This window comes from Ascidia mentula, chromosome 2 (assembly GCF_947561715.1).
Source record: "Ascidia mentula chromosome 2, kaAscMent1.1, whole genome shotgun sequence".
NCBI classification, from domain to species: Eukaryota; Metazoa; Chordata; class Ascidiacea; order Phlebobranchia; family Ascidiidae; genus Ascidia; species Ascidia mentula.
In genome coordinates this window covers 2,172,560-2,188,047 of record NC_138567.1, presented here as the reverse complement: position 1 = coordinate 2,188,047, position 15,488 = coordinate 2,172,560, and the positions used below count along the sequence as shown (strand labels likewise).

Sequence of the window (15,488 nt, the reverse complement as noted above, 5' to 3'; positions counted from 1 at the left end):
TTCTGTTTTGTATTTGGTACTGTTTAATGTTATTAATAGCTATGTTATCCAAAATTTAAAAATGCTAACATTTAAATAATAATTTTATGATAGCTAGCATATTCTGACATCAACACAATAATTTGCGTAGTTTAATTTCCAATCTATTTAACTATTGTTGTGTATGCAGGTGATGACAAAACAAGAATGCATTGTTAGTTACCACACCTTAAAAATTCTGTTCAACTCTGCTTGCTCAGAGGACATTGTGATTAGCCAAACTGGTGTGACAGACGTTGAAGTATTCATGGTGAGGTTTTTCATTATAAGTTGTTTGAATAAATTGCATACGAGTTTTATATATTTTAATGTTATGTTACAAAATTTGTTTTTAGTGTAAAATGGTACAGTTTCATGTAAAATTAGGGAAATTCTTTTTAAACCTATGTGTGTTGTTGTATCTTGTATAGATGTAAAAAAAAAATAAATAACGTTGACATATTGCGAATGACTTTCTGTGTTACCTTTGGTAAGTGTTGCTGATAATTTTGTAGATAAATGGTGACAGCACGGCCATTATCCACGACGACAAGATACTCCAAACTTTTTTACTGGATTGGAGGGTTTGGCACAAAGCAGTAAACAACAAAGGTAACTTAATTTCCTCGGCAATTGTGAGCTAATATTGTGATAGTATGGAGAACACTGTAGTAATATTTTACACTTGTGCCAAATTCATTATGATCTTCAAAATATGTGATATCTGATACAAATCTAGATTATCTTCCAAATCAGGGATTAAAATTACAGTGGCTTGTATTCAACCATTTATATTTAAAAGTCAACAATACTGTCCACAATATTTCCATAAAATACATCAAGCGCCTGTTCATTCCTCGAAAGACAAAACAGTAAAACAAATTTTGTCGTGAGTTTTGTTGCATGTACCTCCAAACTTCTATGTGGTAGAGATTGTATGATTTCTATGCTCACAGGGGAAAGGGATTTCTCAGTGTGGATGTTACTGCTGCAAGGACTGGAATTTGTGACGAAAGATGACCATCCTTATCAGTGGCTCAACATAAAAACACTCAACAAGGCTGGTGTTGTCTCAAAACTATTAAATGGTAAATTTTGAATTAGGTTCCAGCCAGTTTTTTATGTGATTGTTGTTAAAAATTTCACTGGTTTTGAGATAAATGCTGGACAAATTTGCGAGTGTTTCACCAAATTCTATTAATTGTTTTTTTTCACAAACTCTGTGAAGGTCACCAACAGATAGCTCATTTCTTTGATAGTTTTCTATCAAAAACTTTCAGAAAATAATTTTTATATTTTTCCAAACCAGGTTTTCAGGAAATGATGAACGAGGGATTGATGACGTCAACCCCGACTCCAATCGTCCATTCCGTCATCTCAGTAATACGAGGGGTCATCGGGTCACCACCAGATGTCGCTATACTTTCGACTCTCTGCGACTTCTTGATATCAACCCACCCCCCAGAAGGTAAATGCATGAAGGAATTGTAACGGCTGGGGGTTGCCAATTCACTTTATAAAGCTATCAGTATCACACTAAGGCGATTGGCAATCGGTTAGTCGTACGACCTTTGTAAGGCCGGCGTTCTTGGCCAGGATATCCTGGGTTCGAATCCCATTTCGGTACAAAGGCACACAAGGATTTTAATAAAACAACATGCGCATTCAGGACATGCTTTTTGTGGTGATAGCTTTATGCTTTTTATATTACACAATTTCTTGGTATAATCCTTAGTTAAGTTGGTTCATGCTTGTGTTATCTTGTTTCTTTCTGGGTTGGTTTTGTATGTAAAGTTGTTGACAGATAAAATGATCCAAACAAATATTTTTGTGGTTTTCTGATTCCATCACAATCCTCTTGAAATGTTTAATAACTGTATATGTATACAAGGCAGCTGAGAGATGGAATTAACAAATCTTTTTAACACAGGAACGTTCGTGAGTCATTCCGTGTCGAGTTTTTACTTCAGTTTGTCAAACTCAAATTTCGCTACGAGTTCGAAAAAAGGAAGAAAACATTGGAAATCCCTGGACGACTTGGAAGAAAACGGTAAATTTTTGTTCCAAAAGTGAAGAACTGAATAATTGGAAGTAGTGAAAATTAGATTGCTGTAATTTTTATAATGCGAAATCACTTTGTTTGAGGTTTTCAAAAGACAAGTTCTGTAATGGTGACATCATGTCCGTATATGTGATTTTTATTGCTGTCAAATAAATTCCAATCAAGCTAAATAAATTTTGCAACCTTATCCGTGATTCGCTTGCGAATCGTATTAACTTTTATTAATTTACACCAAATTCGGACGTAAAGTTCTTTCTTAACGTAGCAAAATAACTTTAGTTTCATTGTTACAAATTCTTCTTCATCAGAACAACGCACACGTACGTCGCCAAACCCCCGACCTTCGCCGTCCAAAGCGAGGCTTTCAAGGACAGTCAGCGCTCCTGTGTCCAACAATTATTTCCCCATAATTCCTCTATCGAGTGTTGAAAGCATCATGGAGTCGGACGAGGATATTTTGGAAGATAAAAAGAAAGATTGTTTCTTGCCATCGAACGCTTTAGGTAGAATATATAAGGATTACAGGCATTGCAACCTAGCTGGATCAGCTACTTTTTCCCGGCAAGTTTAAATGAGATATGAAAAATCTTGCGTTTTGGAAAAAAACAATTTTTTAAAACTGTTTTTTCTCCGTCTGTAGCCATTAGAGGTAACTTAGCTTAGCTATATTCAGTTAGGTAAAAGGCGATACAGGCTCTTAATACAGACTGCTAATATTTGGTAATCTTGAATCCTGCATTTATTTGCGGGGAAGGTTTATCTTTCGATTTTGATAAAACCATTTATTTTAAAACTGTTCTTCAGCTACTTTTTCCTGTCAAGTCGGAGCGAGATTTTAAAAATCTTTGGATAAAACATTTATTTTAAAACTGTTTTTTTTTGTAGCCATTAATAGAGGTAACTTAGCTAAGTTAGGTAAAAAGGCTGTACAGGTTCATGATACAGACTGCTAATATTTGGTAGTATTGGATCCTGCATTTATTTTGCTGAATGTTTTCGATTCTTTAGGCAAAATAGATGGGGAAGGTTTACCCTTGGATAACACCATTTATTTCCAATTGTCTTTCTCTGGCTTTATCAACTCTCAAATCAAACTTCTTCGTATTCCAGAATCTTCCGGAGATAAATCCTCTTCTCTCCTCCTCGAGACAATTGAGGAATCCTCCAGACCCGATTCCTTGGATCTTCCTCCCTCTTCCGACAGTAAAGATTACTCCGGGGATGTTGGAAACGGAACTTGTGAGATCCTCCTCCAGGATGACAGTGTCCTTGTCTCGATGCCGGGATCGGATGCGGGTGAACGGGAGGTTGATAGATGGGAAAATCTTCCTCATCTTACTCCAGTGAAGAAGATCTCGGTGGTGGAAGTAAGTTTAATTCTACTCCTTGACGATTCCGCGCGACAATGATGCGAAACTTCGTGCGCTATTGTCTGAGAAATTCAACCACGGAAAATATTCGCCGGTCACGTGACAAGCGTTTCGCCCATCAGAATAAACTTTTCATAGAAATTGTATAATAAATAAGGCTTCGCACGAATCATGCGCTTAAACCGTGAAGAAGGTGAATATTTGAAAGAAGGATAACTTTGACAAATATTGACATTATTTTACTTCGAATCTGCAAAACCCTCTTTCACAAACATCGCGGAAAATTGGTGTCTTTGTCAGATAAAAAAAATCCTGTAAACTTTTCTGTTTGAACAGTTTCACTTTTCACCTTTTTAATATTTTTGTCTAAACCTTTCGCAGACATGTGATGAAGGTTGCCTTCCAACAATGGTCAACGAGATCCTAAAAGTTCTTTTCGTTGCAACTATGACAATGCGCGATGTTGACGTCACAAAGCTCTTCGGTAAATCCCTTACGTCGGAGATATTGGTGGTGCTCACCAACCACAAACATCCGGACGTTCGCGCTGCGGTCATCCGTCTTTTAGTCGCCTACTTTTCCAGGTTTGTTGTGATGCAACTTTGTTGAAACACACTGCTCACGTAACAGAAGGGTGAACTTTCCAAATAACCTGGTCCCTTATACATGTTGCAGGCAATACTAGCGTAAATTCTTTGTGCATCTCAGTTTCCTTGGCGTTCTGACGATGCCTCAGCTTAAAAACGCGTATTGTAAAGCACGCTTATTGAAAACTAGTTAGTTTTACACTAAATTTTTCGAAAAAGTGACTGGAGGTAGCTGATGGAGGTTCTGTTGGCGGGATGGACAGTGGCGTTTTTTTGTTTGTTTTATTCATAAACCTTATAACGGAAAAACAACACCTCAATTCCCGCCCGATGATGTAATTAACTTCTGTCTGAAAAGAATGACAATAAAAACAACAATGTTCGAAAGTGAGTCCTGAAACTTACTTCCGGGGCTGACAAACCTTTTACAACCTTTTGTAACCTTTCGTAAACGTTTAAAGGTGTTCTGGAGACGAGAAACAGAATTTTCTCCAGAAGAAAGGTTTCCATTTAATCGCGAACCAACTCCACCAGCACACAACAACAAGATCCATCGCCGAAGCATGCCTCTACTTTTTGCTCGGCCACCCGGTGGCGATCGACGAGCCTCTGCCACTCCCGCTAGACGGCGGCGGAGATCACTACAACGCCATGCTCCCTTCTCCCGATCCATTCACGAACCACGCGGTTGTGATTTTACTCGCTGTGCTTGAGAAAAGTTTCCAACTTGATCCCGAACTTTGTTGTCTGCTTCTAGCGAGGCTGGTAAGACGTGAAGGAAACCGTCTATGTTTTATCCAGTGGTTCCCAACTTTAATCCTATCGCACGCCACCTTGAAGCTCTGCACGGTTATGTCACTTGCTGTCAGATAAAATTCGTGCAAATGAGATATAATGTGTCACCTTTAATCCACCTTATTACATTTAGTTTCTGAGCATGGAAACACACGTAAAACATATGCTTTCTGATTAATTTAAACTTTATGCAGAGGTAAAAATTGTCTGTGGCAAAGATCCCGGTCAAACAGTTTTACGTACCACTGGTTGGAAACCAATGTTTTAAATGGATTAGTCAATACTTTGTTGTATTTTTATTGTACATTTTTTTGTGCTCTTTTTTCGTTTGTATTGTTACTGTTATTGTATTTTGGATTTTTTTTTCAAAAATCCTTTAATTTAATAAGATTTTGTTATAACTCGCGATTCCATTCTTTTCCATTAGACGGAAATATTCGAATGCATGGGACCAGCTGCTGACGTCATGTTGGATAACGGTCTCACTCTGGCATTACACAACTTGCTGGCAAGTGCCGGTAACCACACCGATATGAAGAGTGGGGAGAGACAGGTATGGGATGACAAGATAAAATCGGTGGCAAAGGGGTCATATCACGTATTTTGGTGTCAAGGCTTTAAAATTTAAGTTTCCGTATCCATTTTATGATGATAACTTTGACTCCAACATAACCTGTACTTTTAAGCTTTAAATATCGGTAGTTTTGTTAAACAGCACACGGTCGGCAAATCAGTCTCCTGGACACAAGCAGTTGTCTGGGTTGTTCATTCTGTTTCACGTACCTGATTTTTTCATGTACATGTTCAGTTGTTAGTTGTGATTTTTTTTCATCTCTTGATGCTTCTTTGTTTTAAATCCAGATGATATTCGATGCCGTGGAACAGATTATGATTTCTGTGTCGGTCAAATCCTGCACTATTGCTGGTTCGGGACATTTTCAGGCAAGTTTTATGCAAAAGTTAAAAAATGATTCTTTTACTACGTCTTGTACAAATATTTTCAATAACACAAAATCTCACTGAAAGCTGCAGACAGTAGTGCAGCTGTCAGGTGAAATTTATCTGCCTGATGGTTAAGATGCGTAGTGCAGTGCACAGTCTCCAGCTGCACTGATGAGACCTTATAGATCGAAACAGTTGTACTCTTTTGCATGTACACAAACATTCATGTTCTAACTTTCCATGCTGTTGGTTTATTTGCATGTTAAGTTGTTAAAAATTGTTAAAGCGAGTGCGATAATATTCTATGACATCATCTGATATAATTTGAGGATAATTTTGAGGTAATAATCAAATTCAACCGTTTTAGAACCATGAGGTTTCATTCACTGTAAAAAACACAAGAGTTTAATGAAATCTACATTTTGTGAGTATATTTACATGCCAGTATATTTACAGGTGTTCGAGGATCTGATGACTCTCCTGTTGATGCTGCAGAAAAATTTCGTAAAATTTTATGGAAACTCGTCTGAACAAGTCGCTGCCACCCAGGATCTGACGAGCAACTTGTTGTTGAAAGTAGGAATAAAGTCTGGAGTCAAATTAACTTGTTGACAATTTGAAATGCTCAAATGCGGTTTTTCTGGCATTAACACTTTAAATTTAAATCCTACTAACCCATAAATTGGAAAGTGTTTAAATTTGGAAATAAATTAGAAATTATATTCGTCAAAGCATTAAAGTTAGTAGAGTTTTTCATGAATTTAAACATCAACATTCTGGATTAATTAATTCGTGGAAGTGCATGACGTCAGCCATGACGTAACAATAAACAAAACCTCCAAATTTCAAGGTTTTGGAAGCGATGAAGCAAGCTAACGGAGGAAGGCCTACTTCGTTCCAGGTTATGAAAAGATCCCTCGTCCAAACTAACTCCAAGTAAGAATTGATTTTTTGATTTAACGTTGTCTTTAGTAAGGGACATATGTTATTGTATAATGCTTGGGGACGGTTATATATACATTAGGTATTGATTAAACCTTGTGACATGTATGTGGTTCTTGTAACCAATAATCTTAGCGCTAAAAATTTATTTGTTTTGTTAACGCTGTAACTAACTACGTAAGGATTCTTTAAAACTAACAATAAAGTTGATTAGCAGTCGCACGCCGAAGTGTTTCATGCTTTTGAATGACGAGGTTCAGTCGACCACAGGCCTTTACTTGTTAATCTCAGCCATTCAGCTGCAATACCAGTAAACATCATACGGCTAAAGTTAGATTTATCTTCCAAGCGTCATTTTAACTAACATCTCACCCATATTGTTTCTATTGCAGCGCGTCCATGTCCAGCTTGACCTCGGGTTACCCTTCCATCTCCAGCCCTTGCTCGACCCCGGGTTACCCGCAGAGCCCAGGTTCGACCTCGGGTTACCCGTCGAATCCAAGTCCCGTTATGACTGCGAGTTATTCTTCAGTCTTCGCCTCCACGCCCTCCGTCAACAACTCTTCAGCGCCCTCTAGCCCCACGATATCCGAATATTCTCCGGCGAGGGGATTCCCCTTACCTGCTTCACCGATAACGAGGTTCGTTGTCAGTTTGGATGAAAATTATGTTTGAATTGAAAGTTGTTTTTTTTGTAAATCGTTTGCTTATAACGCGTAATGATAGATGCCACTTCATATATTTTTTGCTTTTTTGAATCGACGAAGTTTGTTTATTGCAGGAATTATGATAAGTTGATGACGTAATTATTTGTTGCAGTTTGAAAACTCACCGCAGGGTTTTCAGCTTGGGCAGTGAAGCGCCATCTAGTGTTTCGCCGACTGCTTCCAGATCTTTCGCTTTCAGAAACAACAATGACGTCAACACGTATGTAGCTGTGTTACATTTCATTGTTGTCATTCCTATTTTAGCAATTAGCCATGAGCAAAATAATGTTAAATACCTGTTTTTTGAGGTCTCCTTTGCAAGAATAACATGTGTTAAACCTCATCTTAATCCGATTAACAACCGCGAAGTTTGAAAACCTGAACTTGTACCCAATAATTATCCGACAACACTCCAAGTGCATATTACCCTAATAACTATGTAGGCTTACACGACGCCAGTTATTTGTTCAATCACAATTTTACCGGACTCCTTTTTTTGAATTCTAGCTTCCGGTCACGTGTGAGTAGGTTGGGTTCAAGGTCATTCAAGGGCAACCAACGTCGTCGCATCAACGAAGCTGAGACTGCACACAGATTAGAGAGGGTTGTTAATATCGCTGTGGATTTGGTTGTTTACACCGATCATTGTAAACTCAATGCCAGGTTGGTGGAAACGACCTGTTAAAAGATACCCGTGGCTGTTTGACCGGATAACCTTAGTGTTTTTATCGCTGTGAATGTTTTATTGTTAAAACAACAAGATTCGGGGTTTCTTCTTTGGAAAAGAAACGATTGTGGTTGCGAATAAATAACTTAACGTGCTCAAGACTTGTTAATTTCTTTAAAACTTTTGATTATATCACGTGATCTGTAAAATTTGCTGGGTAAAAAAAGTAGAAAGTTTCGAAACAATTGTAAAAAATGGTGATTTTTGTAATGAATAGTTTGTTTTTTAAGTTTTGAGAAAACCCGAACCTTCGCTCCACTGCATGATCATGATGACGTCACCGAACCGGAAGAACATGACGTTGCAAGGTAATTCCCAATTTGCAAACCCACTCGTGCAAGCGTGTAACCTCCCCGTGTTATTTAGTGACTTTTCCGAGTTGGTTTTCGATCTGGTGACGGATTGGTTGCTGGGGTTGATGTCGGGAGGTGAGCAAGTTAAGTCGGCTTCATGGGACAGAATATTGAGGATTGTGGAGAGTAATCTCGCCGAACAGGTGGGTTTTGCGCTGGATTCTGGATATTTTGAGTGATTCTCGGTAGAAAATTGGGAAGTTTCTGATTAGGGTGTGGTGTATACAAATTATGATAACAGCTTTTTAAAAAATGGAGTGGCATTAAATGTGGTTTCTTTCGTAAAAGTGAAAAATGAATTTTTTTTTATTTTAAAATACAATTAACCAAAAATTTACCAGACAAGCGCAGTTCCATATCGATGAACTTATTAAATTTTCCAGGCCGGAAGACTCGTCGTGCATTTTCTCTCTCCTGCCCACGACGACCTTGAAAAACGCACGTTCCCCTTCAAGGTCATCAACCACAACAAGTGCGAACACGTGATTTCAATGATGTTCGGGCCTTCTTCAACAAATGGAACCAAGGTTTGTGGCTGTTTGTGACGTGACAAACACGTTTTCTGAATATTTTAAAATTTATTTGTAAATTTTATGAAAATATAAAAAGAATGTTTTCTTTATGACAAGAACAATGATTTCGAAGGTTGCCGTCTATCTTCACTCACTCCTCTATTACTACAAGCAACAACTCAACAAAATTGACAAACACAACGGCCGCAAGATGGCGAAAATCCTTACCAGACTCGGCCACAGGGTGTCGTCAGAACAGAGGAGGGCTGTGCACAAAGCGACATCCAGTGGAGAGCCTTTATCACCAGGACCCCTCGATGATTACCAGGTATTTAAGCATCATCATCTAGTATGATTTCTGTGTTAATTTCGTTTGATGCAAATGGACGAAAATATAAAGGACAAGTTCAATAACATGAAACTTCACTTTCCTAATTATAATAAATTGAAATAATCTCATGCTGAACAAATAATGAAAAAAAATCCTTCACTAAATGCTAAAAAAGCAGTAGCTTTTAACTACAGGATCAGCCTGGCTTTTTATCAGGAATAAATATTTCGTCCCATGGGCATCTTCAGTTCCTTGTAGTAAACACAATACAAGATATTAAAAAACGTCTGAAAAACAACAACAGTAAAGAAAGGGCTAGTGATACTGTGCAAAGGCAAAACACTGTGTTACTAGCCTTAGTAGCAAAAAAACAGGCTTATCCTATTGTAAAACGCTACTGCTTTTTTTAGTGTGATTACGAAAGTATACAGTGATCGCTAGGCTTGCATCTGTAGTTTTGGTTAGATCCCAATTTTTCCATATTTTGAAGTCAGATTTTACTAAATGTCTATTTTCTTGCAGGCGAAATTCGACAAGGAACACAAGCGGCAGAAGGCCGAATGGCGTAAGACATACGTCACACAGCACGAGTTGCTACGCAACCGCACGTCACGCCTCGCCGAGCACGTGACGCGTCACGCTATGGATGTGACGCAGATGGTTGTTTTGCAACAAAATGTGGAAAGGAAAAAGACAATCAGTCACATGAAGGTGGGGGGGGGACAATTTTAGTGAAAAGTTTGTCGATCGGATCAATGCTAAAGAACAACCTCTAATGCAGGCCGGCATCCACATGTCTGTGCGAACTTATAATTTAGTGCAGTATTTCAGTAGCTGAGTAAACCTTTTAAATCAATCTTTCAGACAGCTCTTTTAAACTTTTTTTTTTATTTTTGTCAGAAAAATATATTTCGCCCTAAAAAGGGCATCATCAGTTTCTGCAAAGTGTACAAAACAGCGTAAAATAACGAAGTACAAGTCTGCCACAGTATTTTCAATTTCAAGTTTTAGTAAAAAATAACAAAAAAAACGAGTTCAACACCTGAACGTTAACAATCGTACAGATTTCTATGTTACAAAGATTTCTATGTGGACCAAGTTTGCCGACCTGACTGAGAGGTGGTTCTTTAGCGTTCACCTGTTGATCGAACAACTTGTTTAAAGACTTATACGATAGTGTGTTAACCCTGGCTAGTGTCGTCAATATAAGTGCGTGGTTAGGGATTGTTATTTTTACTCATTTTAAAGCAGTTCTTTTGTGAATACTTAACTTTTTAAAATAACAATGATTTTGCTCATTGTCAGGAAATCATCTCAAACGACCTTTTCATCCGGAAGAAATGGACAACTCTCCTGGAACATCTCGCCCACGAGAGGGCGGTATGGTACAACCCAGAGCAATATCCCAAATCCTGGCAACTCGATCCGACCGAAGGTCCATGCAGGTCTGTGTGATCAACGTATTTTTACAGAATTTATTTGAATAAAACACTGACGATGATTTTCAAAGCGAAATATATGTGTCTCAAAATAACAACAACTATTCTATTTTAGCCTACTATAAGTTGTTTTCAATTCAATTAAGCTCCCGTTTTATATTACCATCGCCAAACACAAGATCACAAGCAAACAGAATCGTTATGGGTAAAGTTTCAAGACAAACCCAGCGCAGTTTGGGGTAAAATCACATAAAGTTTTTGGAAAATTTTAGGATTTTGAACCTCTTGTGTTTTGTTTGCTCCGACTTCTGTGAACCGAACTGCGAACCAAGAATTGCACTGAATTTGAATAATGTTAGTGTTCAGAAATCATATAAAACCCTTCCATATGTTTCTTTGCTTCAGACATGACTTCCGCTGTGAATAGAACAATGTTGTTTGAAAATCTATAGAAATCATATAAATAAATCTCGCTCGTTAAATTCTCTCCACAAACTTTCCCTAAATAATTCCTACAGAGAAAGGAGGCGATTGCAAAGATGTCATATCGGGGTTGACAAACGTTTTATGCTGAACAAGACGAAACCCCTCGGGAAAAAGGGGATCCCTGTTTCCATGGGGACTACCCTGGGTGAGGGAGGTAAGGACAAGTCCTTCCTGGTGGGTCACGTCCGACCCCTGGCCTTCCTGTTCGAGGACGATTCACATTCATCTGATTCTGTCACAATAAGGACGAGGTAAGTTGGTCTATTTACTCCAGTGGTTTCCAATCTTTATCAACATTCATTCATTGCAAAACGTGATGACGACGCACCCTAAATATGTTGATGTTTTTTATATTTACGGTGTTGATCAGCTTCCTGGTGTCAGCTTCACAATAACCGTTTTTGGTTCTAAGTTGGCCCATCTCGTTAACATAAAGTTTAATCTCTTTTGCGCTATTTTCCATTGCTTCTGGCGGTAGAAAAAAAATTATGGTTATGGTTGATCATATTTTTAGTTAAAAGGTCACGCAATTTGTTCTGGAAACAAATTTACCAAACCCACCCAAGTAAGCGTGCGACGCCCCAGCATTATGACGCTCCATTTGGGAATCTCTGGTTTAGTCTGTAGCCACAAATCTCGCTAATCACCTTTGCTGTAAAGCCACAACTTTGTATGTTTTTCTTGGCAAACTGTTTGTTCCTTGATTACGAAATATGTTTTTCAAGCTAAGATTACTTGCCTGAGTTAATAATGAATGCATTGTTACGTAAGTTTTTAAACGATGTCTTCTGTGTGTTGGTTGATTGTATACGTCCATTGATGTTAATGTTAAATAATATGTTTAGGGACATCGTTCGTTTTAATGCTTATTATTCAGTACTTTTTTATCAGTATTAATATCCACGCTTAGTCCAGAACATATCTCTGTGTATTCAGGTTGCAGATGAACGAGCGTATAAGCATGGTTCAAACTTGCACCAATGTCACAACAGCACGAGAGACTGACGGGGAAATATTGATTGGAGAAAATCACATTTACTTCGTGGGAGACGAAGCGATTGTCGACCCATCCTTGACACAGGTCGGTAGTTCGTATGTTTTCTGAATTCGCGTTGGATTGTCCGAGAGATTCCTTCCTGTTAAGCTTGCTGATATTTTGTAATCAAGATTTTAAATTGATTATACAAGTAGAATCATAAGAGGGATAATGCTGGCTCTGGAGTGTAGACAAGTGGTTATTATCCTTATTTTATCCACTTACAGTTTAAACAGAATCCTTATTTCCCATTGGTATTTAAGTCTTGAGTAAGACTCCCTTGCATTTTCTCTGTATTCGTTATACTTCTTAACTTACCGACTGCATGGCATGACCAATTGCCAATGTGTGTACGACTCACAGTGAATCAAAAGAACATATTTCTTTTCCAACTACTTTTGTATATTTCGGTGCCGACTATTTAAACACCCACAACCGTATGGTTTCCCACCGGTTAAGAACCACTGGTGTAGACAGTGCACACTCCACATATCGGCATTAATCCTTCAATGTCGTATACACTGGTCAATGTTTTCCATCAAACCTGATCCAGTGAATTAGAAGGATTAACGTAATTTTTGCCTGCAAGGATTTTACATTTTTGTAAGTAACATGGAAATTATAACACCAACACTGTCAATAACACGTGCATTTTATATTTGAATAAGACACTAACGATGATTATTTTAGCAAAATTATTTTTCTTAATTAAGAAAGCTCTGATTTATTCTGCGGAAATAAACGTTACAATGCTGCTTGTGAGCCGCATTGTGACCTCAGATATCTTTATTGTTTCGTCATAAGTCGGTTGTTGTTGCATAAAAAAAGTTTTTTTCGCACCAGGTGATTTTCGGCGAGAAGGAGGTGCTCTCGTTGTCATGGCAACACCGCGACGTGTTGGAGTTCCACAAAAGGTGGTGGAGGTTGATGGACACCGCGCTCGAGATCTTCCTCATCAACGGGAAAACCTATTTCCTCGGTTTCAAGTCGATTTCGGTGGGTCCAAGTTTTCCGATGGATGTTTAAGTTTCTAGGGTTGAAGGGAGGTTCAGTGCGATGGAAGTTTTTGTGGGAAAAACTTAGGGAACAAAATTTTGAAATAGAGCCACGTATGGCGGATGTTAGTCTCAGAATGTTAAAAACTCGTGTAAATCGCATTTTTTTATCAATACATGTTTCAATTATTGGTTCTGAAACGACCCATCGTTAATTTTTGCCAACCAAGCACAGTACCATACATAATAATTTCCTTATTGAAGTCAATAATTGTTTGGCGCGGGAGCCCTGCGTTGTGTACTCCTGTTCTTGAGCGCTGAACATTGATTTTTGCCAAGGAATTAAAAAACTGTGTTACGAAATACCTCATTTAAAATACAATTGTTGATTCGGAACAGGAACGAGATATCATTTACGACGAATTAAGCAAACTTGATTTCCCGAATTTGGCGCCGGTTGAGGACGTCCAGTCGATGACGAAAGCTTGGTGTCAAGGTCACATTGGAAACTTCGAATATTTGACCAAACTTAATAAAGCTGCCGGAAGATCGTTTAATGATTTGATGCAATACCCTGTTATGCCGTTCGTTCTGTCGGATTACTCGAGTCAAATACTGGATTTGGAAAATAGTTCGTCCTATAGGTTCGTCTAATTGCTGTGGGCTGCGTAATGTACGATAACCATTCTAAATTTTTTTTTTTTATTTTGATGAAAGTCATTTAGATAATTTATGTAATTAACGCTCTATTTTTTTTTTTGGACAAGGCTTAAATTTTTATAAATTTTGATTTTTGATTTTTTTTTTAAACAAAACAAAAACTCAATGACAGCTTTTCTCATATTAGGTTATTCCCCCTCTTTCAGGTTGTTGGAGAAGCCGATTTCAGTCCAGGATGAGAACAGGGAGCAACACTTCCGGGATCGCTACAAGTTCCTGGAGGAAGATTACAAGAATTGTTCTGAGGATGAGAAGGAACTGAAAACTCCTCCCTTCCATTACGGATCTCATTATTCCAACAGGTCGGTTGAAAGATGAGGAAAAAGATGAAAATGCTCAGAAAAAGAGAATTTTTGTAGTTAATGTCCGTCTAACATCGCAGTGTTTTCGCTTAATCCTCGGTTTTAATTCAAAGAAAAGTTCCTCTTGCAAATTTTGACCAATTTGCTTTATGCAAAAATCCCATAGTTTAATTCAAAACATATCTTTAAAAACGAAAATACTCTTACCGACAAAAGATACATCGAAATAATTCAGATAAACACTTTTTGTTTGGCGATAAGACTGCAAGGAAATTGCGCCATTTTTTAATTTTTTATCAGAAGAGACGAATGTTGAAATCCGTTCAAACTTCACTACCCAAGTTTTAATTCAAAGAAACATTTCCGAAGTACATTTGATACCTAAGGAAGCACTCTAGTAACCATAGACCCGAGATTCGACTTCAACCATGTGACTTAAAAAATCTCTCTGTTTCCCGCAGTGGAACGGTTCTCCACTTCCTCGTCCGCCTCCCTCCCTTCACCCAACTCTTCCTCGAGTACCAGGACGCCTCATTCGATATTCCCGACCGAACTTTCCACTCCATGGCGACCACATATCGACTCTCATCATTCGCTTCGACCACAGACGTCAAGGAACTCATCCCAGAGTTTTTCTTCCTCCCAGAGTTTCTCTGCAACTTGGAAGGTTCGTGGTTGACCTTTTAAACTTCCAAAGGTCAAACTTTTTGCCCGCTCATAAATGCGCGCAATTTTACTCAACTTAACCAAAATTTGCATTCTCATTTTTCTCGTCTGTTTGATTGAAATTTTGCGTTAGATTTAAATTACGCAGTAATATTTCATGCAATGGCATGATTGGCATGATTGCCCCACTGCGCAGGTCCTTGCTTGGCGATCACAGCTATCGTATCGCGATCATAAGGCTTGCATGCTTCGCAGCATATGATCGCGATACGTTAGTTGTGATCGCCAAGCAAGAACCTGCGCATTGGGGCGATTCATGCAATGACATGATTGGCCTGGCCTGGCCTGGCCTGGCCTGGCCTGGGCTGCCATGCCTGCAAACCTTCGATTTAAACTCATTTTTTAAAGGGAAGAAAGTTTGTCCTTGCTTGATTGGTTATTTTTCGCATGTATTTGATTGACGTTAGGAAATGTTGTTTCAAGTCTTGCAATATAACT

General features: G+C 38.4%; 1 protein-coding gene across 2 annotated transcripts in view; it reads left to right on the top strand.

The window, feature by feature from the left end:
• LOC145890668 (lysosomal-trafficking regulator-like) overlaps positions 1-15,488 on the top strand; it is a 38,830-nt gene that overhangs the window by 17,087 nt on the left and 6,255 nt on the right. For both annotated transcript variants that reach the window (XM_082981799.1, XM_082981798.1), the window contains exons 28-55: positions 170-289; positions 534-630; positions 975-1,106; positions 1,328-1,486; positions 1,949-2,068; positions 2,389-2,583; positions 3,191-3,447; positions 3,832-4,034; positions 4,499-4,802; positions 5,260-5,385; positions 5,694-5,774; positions 6,231-6,350; positions 6,625-6,710; positions 7,109-7,357; positions 7,536-7,643; positions 7,931-8,086; positions 8,381-8,458; positions 8,517-8,646; positions 8,887-9,030; positions 9,149-9,343; positions 9,869-10,057; positions 10,652-10,791; positions 11,304-11,522; positions 12,208-12,352; positions 13,151-13,303; positions 13,702-13,946; positions 14,169-14,324; positions 14,786-14,991. In XM_082981799.1, coding sequence (XP_082837925.1) covers positions 170-289; positions 534-630; positions 975-1,106; positions 1,328-1,486; positions 1,949-2,068; positions 2,389-2,583; positions 3,191-3,447; positions 3,832-4,034; positions 4,499-4,802; positions 5,260-5,385; positions 5,694-5,774; positions 6,231-6,350; positions 6,625-6,710; positions 7,109-7,357; positions 7,536-7,643; positions 7,931-8,086; positions 8,381-8,458; positions 8,517-8,646; positions 8,887-9,030; positions 9,149-9,343; positions 9,869-10,057; positions 10,652-10,791; positions 11,304-11,522; positions 12,208-12,352; positions 13,151-13,303; positions 13,702-13,946; positions 14,169-14,324; positions 14,786-14,991 — 4,513 coding nt within the window. The remainder of the gene's footprint in view (positions 1-169; positions 290-533; positions 631-974; positions 1,107-1,327; positions 1,487-1,948; positions 2,069-2,388; positions 2,584-3,190; positions 3,448-3,831; positions 4,035-4,498; positions 4,803-5,259; positions 5,386-5,693; positions 5,775-6,230; positions 6,351-6,624; positions 6,711-7,108; positions 7,358-7,535; positions 7,644-7,930; positions 8,087-8,380; positions 8,459-8,516; positions 8,647-8,886; positions 9,031-9,148; positions 9,344-9,868; positions 10,058-10,651; positions 10,792-11,303; positions 11,523-12,207; positions 12,353-13,150; positions 13,304-13,701; positions 13,947-14,168; positions 14,325-14,785; positions 14,992-15,488) is intronic.